Source organism: Nansenia antarctica (assembly GCF_963989245.1).
Source record: "Nansenia antarctica genome assembly, chromosome: 4".
Lineage (NCBI taxonomy): Eukaryota > Metazoa > Chordata > Actinopteri > Argentiniformes > Microstomatidae > Nansenia > Nansenia antarctica.
In genome coordinates, this window is record NC_137689.1 from 48,683,709 (window position 1) to 48,705,715 (window position 22,007).

At 44.1% G+C, this 22,007-nt stretch overlaps 1 protein-coding gene across 1 annotated transcript in view; it reads left to right on the forward strand.

Moving 5' to 3' along the window:
- Positions 1-22,007, forward strand: part of LOC308156036 (rhotekin-like) — a gene marked incomplete at its 5' end in the record, with an annotated part of 32,946 nt that overhangs the window by 7,042 nt on the left and 3,897 nt on the right. Inside the window, 11 exons of the mRNA XM_080529397.1 lie at positions 906-1,105; positions 1,273-1,334; positions 1,508-1,561; positions 2,396-2,513; positions 2,727-2,966; positions 4,175-4,269; positions 5,187-5,287; positions 5,388-5,516; positions 5,907-6,069; positions 17,894-17,998; positions 18,934-19,027. Of these exons, the coding sequence (XP_080385523.1) occupies positions 906-1,105; positions 1,273-1,334; positions 1,508-1,561; positions 2,396-2,513; positions 2,727-2,966; positions 4,175-4,269; positions 5,187-5,287; positions 5,388-5,516; positions 5,907-6,069; positions 17,894-17,998; positions 18,934-19,027 (1,361 nt within the window). The remainder of the gene's footprint in view (positions 1-905; positions 1,106-1,272; positions 1,335-1,507; positions 1,562-2,395; positions 2,514-2,726; positions 2,967-4,174; positions 4,270-5,186; positions 5,288-5,387; positions 5,517-5,906; positions 6,070-17,893; positions 17,999-18,933; positions 19,028-22,007) is intronic.

Genomic DNA, 22,007 nt, shown 5'->3' on the forward strand with positions numbered 1-22,007 from the left:
AATATTTAGCTTACCGGTATATGAAAAAATCAACTAGTCTGTAGTTGTAGATCGATCATTTCACAAACGAAAGCAGATAGACAGCTTCGGCCCACCGCCTAAATGTCATCCCATTGAGTTTGCTTGTCGCCTTAGCTCAGAGTTGGATGATCTTGTTAAGTCTTGGTTTCTCGCTCATACAAGGCCTGTGTACTGTACAAGGCCGTCACTTCCTCCGGCACAGGATGAGAGCGTGTCAGCTCAGTGTCTGGGCTCAGTCTGCCCTCAGTCTGGCATCAGTCTTCCCTCAGTCTGCCCTCAGTCTGGCATCAGTCTGGCCTCAGTCTGGCCTCAGTCTGCCCTCAGTCTGGCATCAGTCTGCCCTCAGTCTGCCCTCAGTCTGCCCTCAGTCTGCCCTCAGTCTGCCCTCAGTCTGGCCTCAGTCTGCCCTCAGTCTGCCCTCAGTCTGCCCTCAGTCTGCCCTCAGTCTGCCCTCAGTCTGGCTTCAGTCTGCCCTCAGTCTGGCATCAGTCTGCCCTCAGTCTGGCATCAGTCTGGCCTCAGTCTGCCCTCAAGGTTCCTGGAAGCCACGGGGTCTTCTGTACCAGAGCCAACGCCCTGCTGTGTGCGTGTGTGTAAGCCCTTCAGCTGCTCGTTGGCATTGGCATTCTCGTTAGCGAAACTGATCCTAACCAGTGTGATCCCCCTCCTTAGTCCTTTGACTGGCACCTGTCCAGATCCAGCCTTCCTCCTTTGATGGTTGTTAAGTGTTGGGAGCTGTTATGAGAGGCACTGATAGGTAGGACCATAGAGATCTCGCTAGAACAGTGACTCTGTTAGCCTAGCCTCCTCACACGTAATCCTTACAGTACACCAATTTCATTTTTTCTACACAAAAAAAGTAACTATAATCTCTTATCTCTCAGGACGGTGAGTTGCATAGGCAGATCAAGCGGGAGGTGCGGATGATGGAGGGGGCCAGCAGGCTCCTAGCTGCCTGCTCCCAGAGAGACCAGGCCCTGGAGGCCTCCAAGAGCGTGCTGACCTGCAACGCCCGCGTCCTGGCACTCCTCAGCAAGCTCCAGAGGATGAGGGAGGCCCAGGTCCTGCAGAGAGTAGGCCGAAGGTCAGAGAGAGAGAGAGAGAGAGAGAGAGAGAGAGAGAGAGAGAGAAAAGAAAAAATAAGAGAGGAAGGAGTGAATGATGGACAGAGGGAGTGAGGGAGGGAAAGAGGGATTCCTGGTTAGATGGAAGGATGGAGGTCTGGATTTGACCCTCTATGTTCTGCTGCAGGTCATCTGACGGCGGGTCATTGGATGAGAGACGGCCTTCTATGGGTAAAGTGGCCATCTCAGGTGAGAGAAGACACAACCACACACCCAGTAACATTCACACACACACACACACACACACACACACACACGCACACAGGGTACAGTTGTCCTGTGAAAGACAGATACCCATTGCCTTATTTAACTTTAGAAGCATCCCCCCCCTCTCTCTCCATCTCCCTTTCCATTTGGTGCAGACCTGCGTGTGCCTCTCATGTGGAAAGACTCTGAGTACTTCAAGAACAAAGGAGGTGAGTCCCACACAGGGAACCTCTCCGGGGCTATGCCTGATCCCGTCTTCCATATTGGAAGCTCAGTTGATCTGACTCTCTGTATATACCGTTAGTCTCAGCTCTCTCCACCACTCCCAGTTTAGCCTGAGTGAATACAGAACATGCCACTGATGAATGAAGTCAATCTCCCACCTCCATAAACACATTTCAACCAGGTACATGGCTCATCCTTCTAGATGACACGACACATACACGTGGGTGTGGGTGTCAGTGCGTGTTCTAAACCACCTGTAAAACACGTGTTCGAGCCCCTCAGAGGACTATGTGCTGTACTCGTGTCAGACACAGGTTGTGAGGAACCAGTTTAAAGTTTGTTTTATTTTATTTTTTACCTTTATTTAACCAGGTAAGACAATTAAGAACAGATTCTTATTTGCAATGCCGACCTGGCAAAAGACCCAGCCTTTTGAGGGGTGGGGGGTAGGGGGTAAAAGAAATACAAAAGTAAATTTTTTTTTTTTTAAACATGACAAGACAAAACAGAGCAGAGAACAAGAACAGTTACAAGCCAAGGACAAATCAGACCAACAAACAAACAACAGCAGGCGAGCAGGGGACGGGTCCTAGTTTAGAAGCAATTGCATGTGTCGTTAAAAGTGGCCATGTTCTTGAAGGCTGATTTGGAGTTGAGTTTGACCAGTTTTAAGGTGTAAAGGTGCATTCACTGGCATTCACTCACTCAACCCACCTTACTTTTTCCTGCTATCTGCTCTGCCCCCTTTTCTCTCTCTCTCTCTCTCTCTCTCTCTCTCTCTCTCTCTCTCTCTCTCTCTCTCTCTCTCTCTCTCTCAGAGCTGCATCGTTGTGCTGTGTTCTGTCTCCTCCAGTGTGGTGGAGAGATCTACGACTCAGACCTGGTGATGGTGGACAGGACGTTGACGGACATCTGCTTTGAGGACACCATCTTGTTGTGGGTCATACACACCTCCTTTCATGATACATTTCTCTATTGGTAGTCTGTGTCTGTTGTGACTGTTGATATCAATGTGTTAGTTATTGTGGGTATATTTGTGTGTGTGTGTGTGTGTGTGTGTGCGCGTGCGCGTGCACACGTGTGTGTGTGTGCGTGTGTGTACATGCATGCATGGATGGATGTGTTCATACTCTTAAGTTTTGTGTGCAGTGAGGAGGTGGGCCCTGGCTTCGAGCTGCGTGTGGAGCTATACAGTAGCTGTGTGACGGAGGACTTCTCTCCAGGGACGCCAGGGCCCAGGGGACTGAGCTGCTCCTCTGGGAGGAAGATCCGCGCAGCCCTGGAGGCTGCAGCTGTCTGTGGAGCCATCAGTAGCGGAGAAGGAGGAGGAGGAGGAGGAGGAGGAGGAGGAGGGTGGTCACCTCCTTCTCTACCTGCCGTGTCTGCACAGTGAGTGTTGGAACATAATTAGGGATGGGAATCGAGAACCGGTTCCAATTGAGAACCGGTACCAAAATTCGAGTTCCATCCATCGGAATCGTACGCCTCCAAGGTTATCGATTCCTTTTATCGATGGCGGCATGTTTTTCGGACAATTGCGCGTTGCAAAAACTCATGCGTCATGACGTCAAACTCTGCGGTGTAGTATGGGAGTGCAAAGCTTTATTTTGTTGCAACAAGGACAGTGTTCAAGCGCTCAGGCTATGCCACAACACCTCGTATCTGTTCGTAAACTTTGTTTGAGAAAGCTGATAAAGTAGCATGTTCATCTGTTTAAAATGTGACAAACAATGTCAAAGGAAATGCAACATTGTGGATTCTAAATGGTAGCTGCACGTCGCTGCCACTGAATAATAACACGCCCATGTGTTAACATTTCTTGTTCTATAGTATCTCACTTGAAGTTGTATGTAAATGTTCCTTTGGTTTATTATAAGGTAATTTGGTAATTCTATTATTAAGTTACTCTTCCAAATAATGAGACATCTGAAAATATATGTTAATAAGTAAAATTCATAGTTTTTCAGTATGTATAGCATAATGAATACAGCTGGCTGCACTGTAGCCTTTTTTATAAAGAGGACAGACATCAGTCTTGTTTTAGAATAGTTTATTTTATGTGCCAGTTACATTTTATATTTGGTTCAAGCTTATTCCCTTTTGAAAAGGAGTATTGTAATTTATTCAAATGTTACTAGACATGCATGCCTATCTTTCTAAAGAAGAATTGTTTATTTTACCAGTCAGTTTTAGATTTGTTTTATATAAAGTTATATCCTTTTAAGAAAAGGAGCATTGTAATTCATTTTAACATGTTATTAGGCAGACACTCTACACTGTGTTCAGAGATTAATACTCAAGAGATAATAAAACAGCTGCGTTGACGCTGAAAACCTGTGTAGGCCTACTTTATTTCCACACAGAAAATTTACCAGGAATCCATAAAGAATCGGATCGTTAAGCAGAATCGATAATGGCATCGGTATCGATAACATCTTAGCAATTCCCATCCCTAAACATAATAGTACTTCTTAATACTGACACACACACACACAACCACACACACACTCACCCACACACGCACGCACACACACACACACGCTTTCTGATTTGACATACAATATTTCATATTGATTGTATATGTTCCTTGTCTGTAGGGGGCCTAAATATCGCCTGTTGGCCCACACCACACTGAAACTGGAGCATGTGCAGAACAGCTTCAGAACACACGACCTGTCCATATCAGCTACTGGTGAGCAACATTCCAACGCTCTCTTCTCTTCTCTTCTCCTCACATTTCCTCTCCTGTCCTCTCCTCTCCTCTCCCATCCTCCATACTCCAGTCCTTTTCTAGAGGCAATGACGTTCCCAGACACTTCCGCCCAGTATGCTCGGAAGGTCTGATGGATCAACGTGTCAAACCTTTGTTTACCCAATACAAAGACCGGTGATGTAGTTTTATATCATTGTATACTGAGAAATCTCTCTGTCATCTCTACAGTTTGGCGAATCTAGCAGCACTCAAGGAAGGGCCATTTCCTTCCTGTAAGGGATTGGCCAAGATCTGTGGCGCAGTGAATAATTCTGACTATGGACAGGGCCCATAACTTGTGTAATCACAGATTTGTATAATATGATTGGTTCCCAAGAATAGTGACCTCATGACCAAGGACAGTTCTATAAATATGAGTCCCACCCATCGTTGGGGGCTTCTTGCTTTTGGGCTTTTGCTTCTTGCTTATTGGTCTGCTCATTTCTCTATGCGCTCATGTAACTTTGCCTAATAAAAGGCCTCATTGGAGACAATTGATCTAAGCTCTTTGTGCTCTTTGTGCTTTATTCTACTAAATCTATTAAGAATCAATTAAATCCCACAACACCGGGAAAAACTGCCGACACATAGCCAATGGCCTTCCCTCACATCAATCATCTCCCACAGGATCCCCCCCACTGCTTTCACACCTCACGTTTCCCCCCCACTGCTTTCACACCACACCTTTCAGATTCGGAGCTTGGTTTACAGTCCTGAGAATCAAATCCTATAATGACAGATATATATTACTCTGTACATTTCAGGTTTGTGTGGTTGTTGTTCCAGGCGTATTATGCACTGTGTGCAATAGCCTGGGGACGAGGTTAGTCATGATTCGTTAACCCCATGTGTTCCAGAGGCCAGTCCTTACTGGCTGCCTCTCTATGGCAGTGTGTGCTGTCGCCTAGCTGCTCAGCCTATCTGCATGACCCAGCAGGTCATCAGCAGCACCCTCAAGGTCAAGGTGAGAGTTATATCATCATCATCATCATCATCATCATTGTCAGCATCAGCATCATCATCATAATCACCCTCACCTCCACATTCGCTCACTTCAGCTGGGAGAGGACCCTCAGTGCTGGACCGACATCCACGGTGTCCTCAGAGGGACAAATCTCATCTGCTACCGCAGTCAAGAGGAGATGGAGGCTGAGGAGGAGCCGTTGTTTACCATTACTATCAACAAAGTGGGTTAATCATTCCACTCAGAAGACAAGTCATATACTGGGACTGTCATCTACCCCCTACAGACACCTGTATTAGTGTTGAGACGGGTCTAAATTTCTTTGATTTAAAAAGAAAGTGTTTAGTAGGCATGGTTACATAAATGATAGCTTTCACCCATCCAGTCACAGAATGACCCCATGGATGGTTGCATGCTTCAACCACTAGAGGGCACTGTTGGAATATTGAAAGACAATACTTCCCAAGACAAACCCTGGAATTGTATGTAGTGAAGAACAAGAATGGAATCCAGTTCGTCTTCACACTGATTCTTACCATCCATCCATCCATCCATCCATCTAACCATCAATCCCTCCTTCCCTCCCTCTGTCCACCATGTTTCTCTCTGTTAGGACACCCATATCAGTTTAGAGACGAGCCCTCTCTGCCAGACCCAGAGTATCTGCATCCGTACACACTGGCAAGGGAAGGCTGTCACACACACACTGGCCACACACACCGCCCAGGACACACACCGCTGGATGGAGGCCTTCTGGCAGCACTTCTATGACATGAGTGAGTTCATTTATAATAATTTGTATTTTGTGACCAAGTATTTCTATTGTTTTGTGGGTTTTCCCCTTAGAATGCACAGCATCTTTACATTGCTTCAATAACAATAACAATAACTAGATGGAAAGTAAGTAAGTAAGTAAGTAACATTTATTTATACAGCACATTTCCCAGACCAAGGGTCACAAAGTGCTTTACATAACAAGGAAGAAACACAATAAAACATAATACAAGAGCGAAAGCCACAGCAGGTTAAAACAGGCAAACAAGTGACAATAAATACAAGTGACAGACAACAGGTGTACAACAACATCAACAGGACACAGAAAGACAGGCCCTTGGGGCTATCCAAAAGCCTGTCTATACAAGACAGTCTTTAGCTGTTTTTTAAAAACCTCAACCGAGCCAGCTGATCTAAGATCCAAGGGAAGAGCATTCCAAAGCCTTGGAGCCACGGTTTGGAATGCCTTATCACCCTTGGTCTTCAATCTGGCACGGGGGACAACCAGTGCCAAACCCTGGTCAGAGGACCTGAGAGACCTACTGGGGTTGTAAGGATGCAGTAGGTCACAGATGTAAGCAGGTGCCTGACCATGGAGGGCTCTGTAGGTGATGACCAGAACCTTGAAATTAATTTCATATTTGATGGGGAGCCAGTGTAGGGATGCTAAGATGGGGGTGATATGACATGATTTTCTGGACCTAGTCAACAGCCTTGCAGCTGCATGTTGGACCATTTGTAGCCGGCCCAGGGTGGATGTGTCGAGGCAGGTGAAAAGGGAATTACAATAGTCCAATCGGGATGATACAAAGGCGTGAATGATCATTTCCAACTCTGCGTGGGATACCACAGACCGGAGCTTAGCAATATTGCGCAGATGGAAAAAACAGGTACGTGTCTGTGATCTGATGTGGTGGTCAAAGTGCATTTGCTGGTCAAAAATAACACCAAGGTTTCTAAGCTTAGACCTCACTGTTGTTGAGAGGGTCCCCAGGCATGTAGCAATTTTTTTGTGACTTTATCTGAACCTATAATAAGAACCTCTGTTTTATCTGCGTTTAGTTGGAGGAAGTTGTTTGCCATCCAATCCTTCACAGCAGTCAGACAGTCAAATAGAGCAGACAATTTGTCGGTTTGATCTGGCTTAAATGAGGTGTACAGTTGAATATCGTCTGCATAACAGTGGTAAGAGACCTCTTTGAATTTGCTAATGATCATTCCTAGAGGAAGCATGTAAAGTGCAAACAAAATAGGTCCCAGAACAGAACCCTGGGGCACACCACAGGACAAAGCAGCAGATTCGGATGTGAAAGGGCCAACAGACACAGAAAAACTCTTATCCTGAAGATAGGAGAACCAATCCAGGGCGCTTCCAGTGATACCAGCCCACTGCCTCAGCCTATCGATCAGAATGCAGTGATCAACCGTGTCAAAGGCTGCACTTAGATCTAATAGCACCAGAACAGAACATTTTCCCTCATCAGATGATCTCAAGATGTCATTTGAGACTCTGAGGAGAGCTGTTTCGGTGGAGTGCTTCTGACGGAAACCAGATTGGAATTGATCGAAAATGGAGTGTGCATTCAGAGAGGCAGTGAATTGAGAGACAACAACCTTTTCTGTAACTTTTGAGATGAAAGCTAATTTCGATATGGGCCTGTAATTTTGGGGGAGGGAGGGATCAAGGTTCAGCTTCTTTAAGAGAGGCTGAACAACTGCTTGTTTAAAGTATAGTGGGACACAACCTGTTTGAAGGGAGCAGTTTATAATGGAAACCAGACATGGACCAATGGAAGTGAGTAGGTCTACGTTTTTAAGCATACATGTCGGTATGATGTGTAATGGGCTAGAGGAGATTTTCATAGAGCCCACACATTTTATAAGGTCCTTCAAGGAGATGGGAGAGAATTCATTAAGAATTGATGGGTGGGAGGGGGGATGGGAGAGGGGGTAGGGGAGGGGATAATAGATAGACTTTATTTGTCATTGTTACAGTACAGGTACCAAACAACGAAATTTAGGATGGGAGCCCTAATGCTAGCCCTAACCTGGTTAACCTTGTTTACAAAGAAGGAGAGAAAATCACTACAGTCCTTGTTTGAAAACACGGGTACAACCGGGGGGGGCGGGGGTGACAATATTGGAGATGGTGTCAAATAAGATTTTGGGGTTCCGTTTACTAGTTTTGATTAGATTGGCAAAGTAGGAAGCTCTTGCATCTTTAACCATGTTGTTAAAGTTGCTTATCAGTTCCTTGTAATAGGCGGTGGAGGCGGTGGACTTGGAGTTTTGTGGATTTCCATAACCGCTCCACCTTCCAACAACATGTACGCCTAAAACAACGAATGGTGTCATTTAACCAGGGAGATGGGTTTACTAATGGAACCAGGCGAGTTTTTATTGCAGCCACTTTGTCCAATATGGACGAGCAATGTGAATTAAAGGCGCTGACCAGAGAGTTTACATCAGCTTGTGAGGACTGCACAGCGCTTTGATCAAAAGCTGAGGAAAAAGACTCTGCTGAATGTTTACCAAGGACACAAGAGGACTTTACATGTTTACCGGGCACGTGATCCAACGTGAAAGGCCTTCTTAGATACAGTAACACAAAGATATGAGCATTGATTTCATTTCATACTTCATACATAGGGTATGCATACAAAAAGAGAAAGTATCACTTTTTCCCTTTTATGTTGGGATGTGGAGAGGAAAATAAAAACCTCTTTCTCTCCCAGGGTTGTACCACTCCCTCCCTCTCCTCTGTCCATCCATCCCTCCCTTCCTAGCTTCCTCCCAGGGTTGTCATCTCTCTCTCTCTCAGGTCCCTGACCTCTGACTAGAAGTCTAGTTCAGGTTGCCAGGCCTCAGTTGTCTCCTGTGAGTATAACACATCGTGTTACACAAGTTCCAGTATCTTCTATGTGTACGGTCATTCTGCTCTTCTTCAGCATGTCTTCTCTAATACAGTAGCCATTCTTAAATCTTTGCTCTGTATTTCTGGCTGTATATGTTGGCTTTGTTACCCATGCTCAACAATCGATGCTGTGTGACCTTAGCTAGCAGGAGGTTGGTGTCATCACCTGGTGGCTTCGCTGACAGTTCTCTGGCTGGCTCCCATGCTGCTGCTGTCACCTTTGTCTGGTTCGAACCTGGCATGGACTATGATATATAGACCTGGCGCCTCAAGCAACATCACTACTATCTTTCAAATGTAGTTTTTACACAATGCGGTGAGAACCTTTGGGTGGCCTTGAAAGTTGGAACTTGTGGTTTTGATTCCTGAACGATCACATCATGAATATGTATGTTTGCTCACGTCCCTTTGAATCAGCTGAATAACTGTAGTATTCTAATTACTAATGCCCATAGGTCCTAGTGAGGGAATACATCTTTTTTAAGAGAGTTCGTGAGCTTAGAATTATACGGTTCTATCTCCGTTTAGGGTAGTTCAGAGATATTGAGCGTCAAAAGTCTTTACATTCCATTATGTTTTGTGAGATGGAACCTTTGTATTTGATGAATTACTAACTCAAAAATGTCAACATTTTAAAAAATAACACCACACAGGCATTAATAAACACCTAATGGATCAGATTATGTAAAAAACTCAATTTTGACAAAAATGGAGATAGAACCTTATAATTCTAACGTCACGAGTTGTTAAAAACAAGTTTTGCTACTGTCTGAGCGAAATAACCTAAAAAAGGTGATTTCTCTCAGACAGTAGCAAAACTTGTTTTTAACAACTCTTTTACCCCTGGAATCCATTAGTGTTAGTGCTGTTTACTAACTGACATCCCCTCGGTTGCGTTTCAATTGGAGAGAGAGAGAGAGAGAGCTGTTGTAAGTCCGGTAGTGTGGCATGCTTTAGGCTGGCTCTGCCCAATTCCTTTGTCTCCATAAGACTAGCTTTAACGTGTTAGTCAACGAGCAGTGAGAAATGTAAAGGCTGTTGCTTTAACCTTTTGTTTGCTGCTTAGTGAAGTTGCTACTCAGAGCCTCTCAATACTGAGGTAAACAGAGAATATCTATTTGATCGGAACACACACTTCCCTCTACAGGTCAGCCTGCCCATTCCAGCTCAACAGGCCTATCCTGTCACGACCACACAGATTAATCCTCCGGTAGTGAGTCAAGTCAACCACTCATAGGGGAACTTTAGAACAACTGATGTTTGCATTTTTTCAACTTCATTGTTGATACGCCTCACCTAGCCCTTACCCACACTAGAGGTCTCAGGGTGAAGTCATACATGAAACCCTTACAGCACGTCGCACAATTGTTGTGCAAAGAGAGACACGATAAGTATCACTTTGTGGAACCAAATAATTCTCCTCAACTGTAACAGCTCAGTATTCCTCACGTTGCTGATATCTTGATGTCTTTCACATTTTTGGCTTTGGCGAGTTGAGATTTGATTGATGGAATAAATTTGACAGTTTAATATCCTACATTGGGATGAAATATCACTGAATAGTCTGGATTTCAAATCTAACAGCTGCAGATAACAGAACCCTATGGTCCTTGTCAACTCAATTCCTTCATCGTCACATCACTCTTACATATTTGAGGTGTATTTGTCTACCCCAGCATTGCAGAACATGTGTGTCAGCTGTCCGATTCGATGTAACCCCCCCCCCCCCCCTCCTACCTGTGAGGATGTAGAACAACCTGAGCATGTGATTTCTCTTTGCATGTTTAAAAAAAAAAAATCAGTCAGGGCAGTTGAATGACTTCAGGGCAGTTAAAAGATTTGGGCGTAGTACTAATTACCACAGTCTGGCTAAAATAATTACAAAAATGCCCTCCCTGTAGCCATGTCTGAAAGGCAAGTTCTGTTAATAGTCAGACAACTCAGCATCAGGGCTGGAACAAACCTCCAACACACGTGTTTGATACCGTTCCTCATTCAACGCCATGCATTGTCTTCCACTCCGCTTCTCTGGGTAACATCTGTTACACCATTAGTGCTTATTTTAAAACCCATAATATGCTAAATACATCACATTTTTTGATATGTTGACCATTGTTTATGCTTTCCAGCGTAATTTGGATTATCATTCGGAATATTTGTGGCTCTGTTATACATATTTGAAATTCATGACATTGAATTTTGATTGCAGACTAAGCTTGTGGAAGGATGTGGTTAGACCACTGTGAACCTGCTCTCTGTGTCACACAGTAGACCTCGCTCAGTGTGTGTGTGTGTGTGTGTGTGTGTGTGTGTGTGTGTGCACATGTGGGTGTGTGCATGCCTGTGTGTGAATGTCATTGGATACTGGTGTGTGTTAAAGGAGATTAAGATCTGGTATTGCAGGTGCAGTGCATGGACTCTTCAGTGCAAAATTATACTCTGTGTTACTCAAACTGTCAGATTAACTCTTAGCCTTTAGAAAAGCGACATTTAATAACGTGTGTACCTTAAAGTCGAGGGATAATGGTAATACAATACCACAATGGTATTGGTATATATGGTACTGTATGTTGCACAACTTAAGACAAGGTATTGTGAGCATAGATAGATTTGTCTTTTTTTGACAAGTCAACTTGTCAGTCAATTGTTGGAATTCAGTATTTTTTCTTGCTCTAGGCACAGGGTCTAGGCACAGGGTAAGCCATATTCGGCGCCCCTGGAGCAATTAGTGGTTAATATGCAGGTGTGTGTGTGCGGGACTGCAGGTATTGTTGGGTGTGTCTGTCTTGGAGGAACGTCAGACATCAGATATTTGACGTCATTGACTGACACTGAAGTGGTTGTTTTGATTATGACTGATGTCTATCAGGTGAAAGGCTGCTTTAGGAGACTGGAGGATAACAATAGCTGGACACCAGGCGAGAGACAAGCTCATGGCAGCAGCAGCTCTATGCTGGAGTCTTTACCTCAAAGCTGCTTTATTGACTGGGTCTTTGTTTCTTCTCTGCATTCTTTCTGAAGGAGATCTTTTGTTTTCCTTACAAGTCATGGGTTGGAGCTTAGCCAGAGTTACATTCCAATAAAAGGAGGAAAATTGCAGCAGTGCCGGCATGAGACCTCTGAGGAGTTCAGGCTAACTATGCTATGTATGTGTTGGTGTGTGTTCTAGGCTAACTATGCTATGTATGAGTTGGTGTGTGTTCTAACATGTCAGAGGTATTTATTTCTGAGGACACATTATATATTATGTCTTATGAAGACAAACACACATACACGCACACGCACGCACACACACACACACACACACACACACACACACACACACACACACACACACACACACACCTGCACCACACCTCGCACCTACACCACACCTCACACCTGAGGGAGCTGGGTGCTGAGGGACTGCGCCGACCAGCTGGCCTGGGTTTTCACCAACATCTTCAACCAGTCCCTGTCCCAGGCCACCATCCCACCCTGCCTGAAAACCTCAACTATCATCCCAGTCCCGAAGAAAAGCACGGTGAGCTGCCTAAACGACTACCGCCCGGTGGCACTCACACCAATCATCATGAAGTGCTTCGAGAAACTAGTCCGGGCCCACATACTCACATGCCTCCCGCCCAACCTGGATCCATACCAGTTCGCCTACAGAGCCCACGACTCTCCACGCCACTCTATCCCACCTGGAGAGGGGAAACAGCTACGCAAGACTGCTCTTTGTGGACTTCAGCTCTGCCTTCAACACCATCCTTCCAGACAGGCTAGTGACCAAACTACTAGACCTGGGACTATCACACTCTATATGTGCATGGATCAAGGACTTCCTGTCCGACCGCCCCCAGAGGGTGCGGGTGGGCTCCCACACCTCCACAGCCCTCAGACTCAGCACTGGGTCCCCCCAGGGGTGCGTGCTAAGCCCCATCCTCTACAACCTCTACACCTACGACTTCACCCCCGTCCACCCCAGCAACTCCATCGTAAAGTTTGCAGACGACACCACCGTGGTGGGCTGCATCCCGGGGGGGGACGAGGCGGCGTACAGGGATGAGGTAGAGCAGCTGGCAAGCTGTGCAAGGTTAACAACCTGCTGCTGAACAAGTCAAAGACCCAGGAAATCATCGTGGACTTCAGGAGACAAAAATCTGAGGTCCAGCCCCTGCTCATCGACGGAGAGAGCGTGGAGAGAGTCTCAGCCCTCCGATTCCTGGGGGTGCACATACAGAATGACCTGTCCTGGAAGAACAACACAGCAGCCACCATCAAGAAGGCACAACAGCGGCTCTACTTCCTGAGAGTCCTCAGGAAGGAACACAACAAGCAGGAGATACTGGTGGCCTTCTACCGCGGCGGAGTGGAGAGCATCCTCACCTACGGCATCTGCAACTGGTTCTCCAGCTGCACAACCGCGGAGAGAAATGCGCTACAGAGAGTCGTGAGAACAGCCCAGAAGATCACCGGCGCCCCCCTCCCCTCTCTGGAAGAGCTGTACAACACACGCTGTCTCAGGAAGGCCTCCAAGATCTCCAGAGACCCAACCCACCCTGGGTACGAACACTTTGCCCGGCTGCCCTCGAAAAGGCGGTACAGGACCATGGCCGCAAGGACAAACAGACTGAAGCACAGCTTCTACCCCAGGGCCATCCAGGCCCTGAACACAGCAAAGACCTAGGTTCTGGGCCCTGGACAGTCTGGACGGATTGATGGCAGCTGCTGGATTGAAAAAATCAGGTGTAGTGCTGAGGCACAAATATGTAAATTTCAAGCCTGCAAACTGCGACACTTTAAATGAATGTGCAATAACACTATGTGCAATATGACAACCCTAGTCGTCTATCTGTACAGTATAGTATAGTGGATAGTGTACATAGCCTTTATTTATGTAAACCAGCTCCTTTCCCTTCTTTTTTTTCTTTTTTTTTTTCTTTCCTAGCACCAGGGGAGCCACCCCTCCCAAATTTCGTTGTTTGGTACCTGTACTATAGCAATGACAATAAAGACCATTCATTCATTCATTCACCTGCACATCACATCATTACAGAAATATGAAGTCAATTAACAGTGATCTAATTGTAGAAGTGCTGTTAGGTGTGCCTGCTGTGATACTGAGGTTTTCAACATTGACATGGAGATGCTGGCAGCAGGTAGATGACTCAGAGACAGTAGTGTGTTATTGCAGACGGGATTCTCTGTCATACTTACAGTAGGGCGAATAAGTCTTCAACACATTAACAATTTTTTAATTCAACATATTTCCATTGCAGCTATTCACATGAAATTTAGACCAGACATTGGTATTAAGTCAATGAATATACCGGTACACAGCTAAATAAATTGTATTTGTGTACATATTGGTTTCACCATCACTTTTTATGCATAGTCCCCCTTTTTCAGTGTACTCAAAAATAATGGGACAAATCCAAAATAAGAACTCATGTTTAGAATTTGGTTGACAATCATTTGCATGTAATAACGGCCTGAAGTCTGCGACCCGTTGACCCTAGACGCTGGGTATCTTCTACATTTACATTACATTTTTGATGCCTTTATCCAAAGCAACTTACAACAAATACCTTTGTCTCAGTAAGTGAATCATCTATCCATAAGTCAAGAAGAAGTAAGAAAAACTAATCTATGCTAGGATCAGGGGCCATTGGCAGTCATAATGATGGAAGAATTACGTTTTTGTAACATGCTGTATGTATCAGCCATAGGTTTCATGGAATTTTGACTTCGCGTCCACTAACTACCAAGTATTTCATGGTTATTTAAACAGACAAAAACAAATTCAAGTGACGGCTACACATGATTTTTTAAACTGACTGGTCACTGTCCCCAATGTAGTTTAGGGGTGGTGGATGTGGGGTTCAGATGGTTTGCAGTCTAACCAAACTTAGTTTAAGGTCCAAATGTATTAGAGATTGTCACAGGTGACCACGGATTAAATAGCTAGCACACATTTAGAACATCTTGCACTGCGCATTGACTGTGATTGCCTTCAAACATGACGGCTTTCAATAGAACAGAAACTGGCCTCAACAACAAATTCTACCAGCACACAGCTGCCAACAACACAGACAATTTAAAGAAGATACAATGTATTTACTAGGCTAGAGGCTTCAGCTTCACTTCACTCAGTCCAAATCTCTGATGATTTGCCAGGCCTGTACTCCAACCGTCTTCAGTACTTGTTTGTTTTGAGGTATTTTTTGCCTAAAATGTTATCACCAGGGAATGAAATGCATGTTCAATTGGATTTCAATCTGAAGATTGACTTGGCCCGTTATGCTATGGCAGTATGTTTGGGGTCATTGTCTTACTGTGTGATGAAGCACCATCCAATGACTTTGGAAAGATCTGCTTGCACTTGTTTCTGTCCAACTGCCATCAGCAGTTACAATCATTAATGAAGACAAGTTAGTGAGTTCTAGTGGCAGCTATACATATCCAAACCTAGCACACCCTACACCAGGGGTGGCCAACCCGCGGCTCGCGAGCCGCATGTGGCTCTTTGCCTGTCTCTGTGCGGCTCTTTAATCCATTCATTAAAAGTACGTGGCTCGCTCTCTGTGTCTCAATAGGCGACGTTTTGGTATGGCAATTCATGGCACTCGCCATACCTGGTTTACATTTTTTAAAAATCTGAAACACGTTTAGTCATTTTGGTGATTTTATCCACTACACACAACGGTAACTCAAAACCTCCCGGCTCCATCTCACCCCACCAGCCAGGCGCTGTAGTGGAGCACAGGGTTGCCAGACGGGATTGACTATTTCAAGCCTAACCAGTCTAAAAGCTGCCGAATCCCACCCGTCCAGAGTGACCAAAAGTAGGCCTATCTGGCAACACTGGAGCGGGACATCGGTTCCTCAATAAACAAGCCATGAGTAACGTTAATGTTAAAACCATGTCCACGATTCTCGTTCATTCAGGTGTGTTAAACAAACTGTATAAATGCCATTTACATACTGTTGGTAGTTCTAATGTTATTTTAGTCAGTTCGCTAGTTAGCGAACATTAAAGATTACAACAGCTTGTTTACGTATGTCAACAATTTCTCTATTCCCAATAATTTCAGTAATAATTGTACCGAATTGGGGCCAGTAACACTGACTTGTGTGTGAGTAAGTTATATGTGTGTGCAAGCATGTTTTTGATATTGTCAATCGTCTCACTTTTACTAGGTGAGCTGGTAAAACAAATATGCCAGGGGAAAAAAGGAAAATGGACATAAAGACCTCTTTTGGTCAAAGGGCAGCAGAGACAAGTACAGGGACACAGGTGAGGTCTAAACAGGTGACAGGGACAGGGACACAGGTGAGGTCTAATCTAGTGTTTTAACAGTGCAGTTCGTTTAGAGTTGAGAATAGCTAAATCTGTTATGTTTTGTTTCTAAGGAGATTGAACCAGTCTGCCTGCTAGGAAAGATGTACTACCTGCATACTGTAGTTGTCTCCTTTATTCATTACCTTAATGTCACATAAGTAAATTGTATAGAAACAACTCACCAAAATTGACTATTGCACAACTGTTTTGAAAAAAAAAATCCACTCAGACCTTGCCATACCTTGGCTTTTGCTGAAATGACACCACTGGTCTCATAGACTATTGGAAATGTATTGCGTGTGTGTGAATGAGCGCTTTTGTGAGCCCGCATGTATGATGTGGCTCTTTCTGGTACCCCAACAATTTTTTGTGGCTCTTAGTCTCCGACTGGTTGGCCACCCCTGCCCTACACCATGTTTCACATATGTGACAGGGTCTGGTGTTTTGATCCCCAAGTAGGGCACGGTCATTTTTCTTTTTTTAGATGTCATGAAAATAGTTCAAGAAGATATGCTTATTTGATTGTTGGTACACATCAAACCAAATAGCGAAGAAAAAAGCTCTTAATCAAAACAGTTTAGATGTCCTCCACTTGGCCTACCGATGTTCCAAGCTGTTGATTTTAGAAAGCCTAAGGTTTCCTTGACTTTAATTTATCTGTCTAGCTTCACAATGGCTGTTGTGTTTTTACAAGACATTCCTAAGAGATAGTTGTTGTTTCGACATTCTGAGCTCACCAGTCCTTTTTTTTTTATTGACGTTCCAAACTGTTGATTTTGGCAAGCCTAAGGTTGTGGCTATGTTTATGTTTTTCTGATTTATCTCATTTATTTATTTTATAATGGTTTACTTGACTTTTATTGACACCTCTTTGGTCCTCATGTTGACCGACACCAATAGAACACTCCAGAGGCAAATGCAAAGCCTTGAACCAATACTAGACATTGATGACTGCACTAATGATGTGACTGAATACACCTGACTTACCAGAAACACCTGTCAAGCCAATTGTCCTCTTCCCTATTACACAATATTGTCATTTCTGAAAGGTGAAGGACGTACACAAACACCATCAAATAAAAGCTCAATTATAATCTCTACGTTAACCTCATGCAGGTAGTAATTGTTTCATTCAAATACATTTTTGGGAATGTAGAGCTAAAATAAGAATGACTGGGGACAGATTCTCTGTCCCATTACTTATGCAGGGCACTGTATTCCACCAGACTGATACACACAGACTGGTTTACTGCCTATACATAATGCAGAGCTCTCAAGTCTCACGCATTGGGCGTGAGACACACGCATTTCAACCTGTTCACACGCTCACATGCCACACCTTGTCTCACGCCCAATGCGTGAGACTTGAGAACCCTAATAATGCATGGACTGATGTCCATGTATACCTTGATTTATGTTATACATCCTCTTGGTTAAAAAAAGCAACAAACAGAAAGACCATGTGATGTGTGTATTTACCTTTACCGTAGCTTACCTTTGGGGAACAGTCAATATGAATGTACTGTGTGTATGTTATACCAAAATTGAAATAATTGTGAAATTCAAAATGGATCTACCTTCACAGGTCAATGGAAGCAGTGTTGTGATGACCTGATGAAGATTGAAGAGCCTTTGTCCAGGAAATCCCTTCTCACCACAGCGAAGCAGGGCTCTCTGTACCACGAAATAGGTGACTTGATATCGTAGAACTCAACTCCAACCATCACAAGCACAGGGTCTGCTGACAAGCTTACAGACAGTGTTTCAGATAACCATAACCAATAACATTATTGGACACGTTTAAACAAATTATTGCATTGAATTACATTTTTTATGGGTTAGGGTTAGTTAGTAACCCTGTAGTTAGTGTGATTACCTTACAAATCTGTGCAACCTCACACACACACACACACACACACACACACACACACACACACACACACTGTATTGAGATCTCAGAAAGGTAACCATAATCTATTTCACTAGTAATACTGGGTCTCATGACTTACACAGGAAGGATAGAAACAATAAGATGCTTCATTTTTCTCCTCTCTGGAGGAAGATTGAATGGAAGAGTGATGGAGGAGGAACCTGTTTTCAGAGCAAACAGCAGGATCCAAAGAAGAGAATGCTAATGTCCTCCTAGGGCTGACCTTAGACAGCCCTAGATCGTCCTGCTGCTGTGAATGGCTGCATTATCTGCCACACCTTCTCTGCACCTCAATGACTCTGGCTGATCAGGGCCTTTTCAGCTCCAGTCTTCTGTAATATGTCTCTAGGCAACCAAGGGGAACAGAAATACATAAATACTCATCACGTGGACATGCACTGTGTCAAGAAGAACATTCCAAGCATTTCAAGAGAGTAGAGGAGAGAGAGATTGAAAATGAGAATTTGATAAAGAGATATGAATGATGAGGACGTGATGAAAATATGAAGAGTCACTTGAGGAAATGTTAGAATGTTTTACCTCCTCATACTTATGCAAATATTTGTTTCTCCTTTATCCCCCCCCCCCTCTTTCCTCCTTTCTTTTTTCTTTTAATTTTGTGCTTTTGTAATGCTTCCATTTCATGTCCTTCTTCCGCCTCCGCCTTCATCCCTCCTTCCCCTCCTCCTCATCAGTGACCCCTTCTTACCCAGGTGAGGGTCTGGTGATCCAGGATAAGTCAGTATCTGCGGAGGTCCGGACTCTGCTCATGTCCTACTACAACAACAGGTAGAGTGCTGCACCGTACCAGGACAGCACAGATACACACTAGTATTAGTCTCCTGTCACCCCGCACAATGCTCTCTGTTACACACATTCACCTACAGTAGCTTTATACACTCACCCTCTCCCACCCACAAACACTCTGATGAATGTAGGTACCTGATGAGTGGAGGTAATAGTAGTGCTAAATTAGCCAATAGCATAGGCTGAGCAATGTTGGTGTAGATTATAGCATAGCTGGCACCCATATGGAAGTGGAATTGTGAGATTATGGCAACTTAATTGGAGTAGTCCATTGGCTCAGCGATATTCAATGTAATATTGATATTAACAGATGGTAATGACGCCAACCTGTCTGTCAGACTGTCAGATCCTAATGCCACTAATCCCGATTACTCATCCTTGGTGAGACAGCAGACAATACTACTGAACACAGGTGAACAGAGGCCTCTGTCTAACCTCGTCCCAGAGAGAGAGAGCTGAACATAGCCTACGGACTCAGAGAGAGTGTCATGGGCCAGATGAACCATAGACGGACCATTAGACCACTGGTGGTTTCAGTCAGAATGAACCAGGTTGCATGAGTCATCTCAACCAAACCCGATAAACAGCTCACTGTGAACACACTCATTATTAACACTGTTAACACTGTTAACAAACTCAAAGACACACTGTTCTTCAAAGAGAGTATGAATCATCAAATACTCTCTGTTCTGCTGTGTGTTTGACTTATCCAGATGGCAAACAGTAGAAGTGGCTAACATACACCAGGGCCTTACTCCATGTCAGAGTGCCATATGCTACAGATATCTGAGTGAAATTGATGGGTGTTTACAGAGCAGGGCCAGGGGTGGGTCAAACGCTGTTACAGGCTGTTTAATGAGACAGGTTGTCTCACAGAGCCGGTTGCGTTGGCGTGTCGGCTAATACACGATGGAATGGGAATATAAGTGGGTGCAGTTGTTACAATGAATGCCTTTGTTTACAGGTTCTCAAACTTTTTGTGCCCAAGGCACACCAAAGGGCAAGCCAAAATCTCAAGGCACGCCTGTATTCATATCCACGCAAAATATATTCTATAACTATGTGTTATCACTCTTATCACGCTCACTGTAGACATTTATTTTTATTTACCAATGCCAAATAAAATTATAAACTATATTACTCATGGAATATTTATTAACAAAATCGTTCAAGAATTCCTTAGAAGCTTTTGTAAAATTACATCATATCAGTGGAGGCTGGTGACAAATTTTTTCCGCTTGCTCGCTTCACTCGCGATGGAATGTTCCCTGTTCTTCTTATCTGTCTTTGTGCTGGCCAAAGGCATAGATACTATTTGGAGTGTAAGCTACAATCAGAAAGTTCTGATTGATGGAATTCATTGTGCAGAGCTTAGCCTTATGTTAAAAAATGCAGTAATTTGATATGGAAGAATATTACATTGACTTGTAATAAAACGAAATCGACTACATTAAAAATAAAACTGTTCAATAAATCCTAAATGTTGTCTGCCTATTCGACAGTGGTGTGCCGTCAGGGCCAGCAAGGCCTTCTCTGCTGGCCTAAACATCATCAGAATATACATTTTATTTTAATATATTTTTTCCACAAATATGTATTAATGATTCCCCATAGTCTATTCTCTTCATTTCATAGCTTTCCTCTTGGTTGCGCTGCTTCCAGTCTCCGATTGAGATTTGGAGGGCTGGCCTTTATGTTAGAGCTTTTATCCAATCAAAATGTGTTGCTAGGGGGCTCCAAAATCTGCCTGCCTGCACGTTAAGCGGTGCCGCGGATTCGACCTGTAACTTAACGTTGGAACGAGAAAACCTGTGGCGTTCCTAGTAAACCTACGTAGATGCGAGCAAAAGCAACAACGGCGCCTGCTGGAAGGCTCAATGATGTCAGCACCCAGCACGTCTTTTGATTGGATACGCACTATTGATACGCACTATTGATACGCACTATTGATATTCACTATTGAGATGCGTATATGCCGGTAGATGTGAAACTTTTGAAAGTGCGCAGGGAAACGGAGCATCACAACGAAAGCTTTCGTTGACTGATCGATAATACTGATCGATTGTGTCCTGTTTTTGGGTAAACAATAACTATCATTTAGGGGACACGATGAAAGCACCGAGTCCACAAACAGAGGAAACTACGTTGAGCTTATTTCTTTTCTGGCTGAAAACAACCCAGATTTACATTACCACCTGTCCACAAACAAAGTGTTTACTGGGACGTCAGGCAAAATACAAAACGACCTGATTTTTGCTATTGCTTAAGTGATGGGAGAAGAGATCAAAATGGAGATTAAAAAGGCACCCTTTGTCGCTATTATGGTGGACGAGACGACAGACGTGGGTAATGTAGCGATCTTAAAGATGTTAGTTTAACACTCTTCATTGTAAATGCGGATTTATTGATTAAAAATGCTTCGGAAATATTAATATAACTCTGTTGTACTTGTCTGACTATGTTAAGGTGATGCAACGCCCGGTTATACTGTGTTTCTGTCTAGTTTCTAGAGCCATGGCGTCATAACGATGGTATTAAGAGGTAGAATAATTCAGGTAGGAATGTGTCGGACATCACTGAAGGCCTAGGTGTGAAATGCACCGCCCGCCACTGCTATTCGATGTATAAATCGCATCAGAATCTCGCCGACTTCCGAGGTCATTTTAAGCAAAAGTATTTGGCCATATGAGCTATTATTTTCAGGGATAATAGCCATGGGTGTTCTAGACGTGTACTGCAAAGGACACGTTGATAGGACACTCGTAGCCACTATGGCGAGTGTTTCTTTGACTGAAGTGACTGGCGAATTCTCAAAATGGCTTCATGTGATTGGACGAACAAAATGTCAATCTTTCAGCCCTGTACTCAATGCATGGTGAGGCCAGGCCTCCGTTGCCCACCCATTTTCAGTGATTTGGCCAATCACATATTGCCATGAAAAAAATTGCATTACATTGACTTC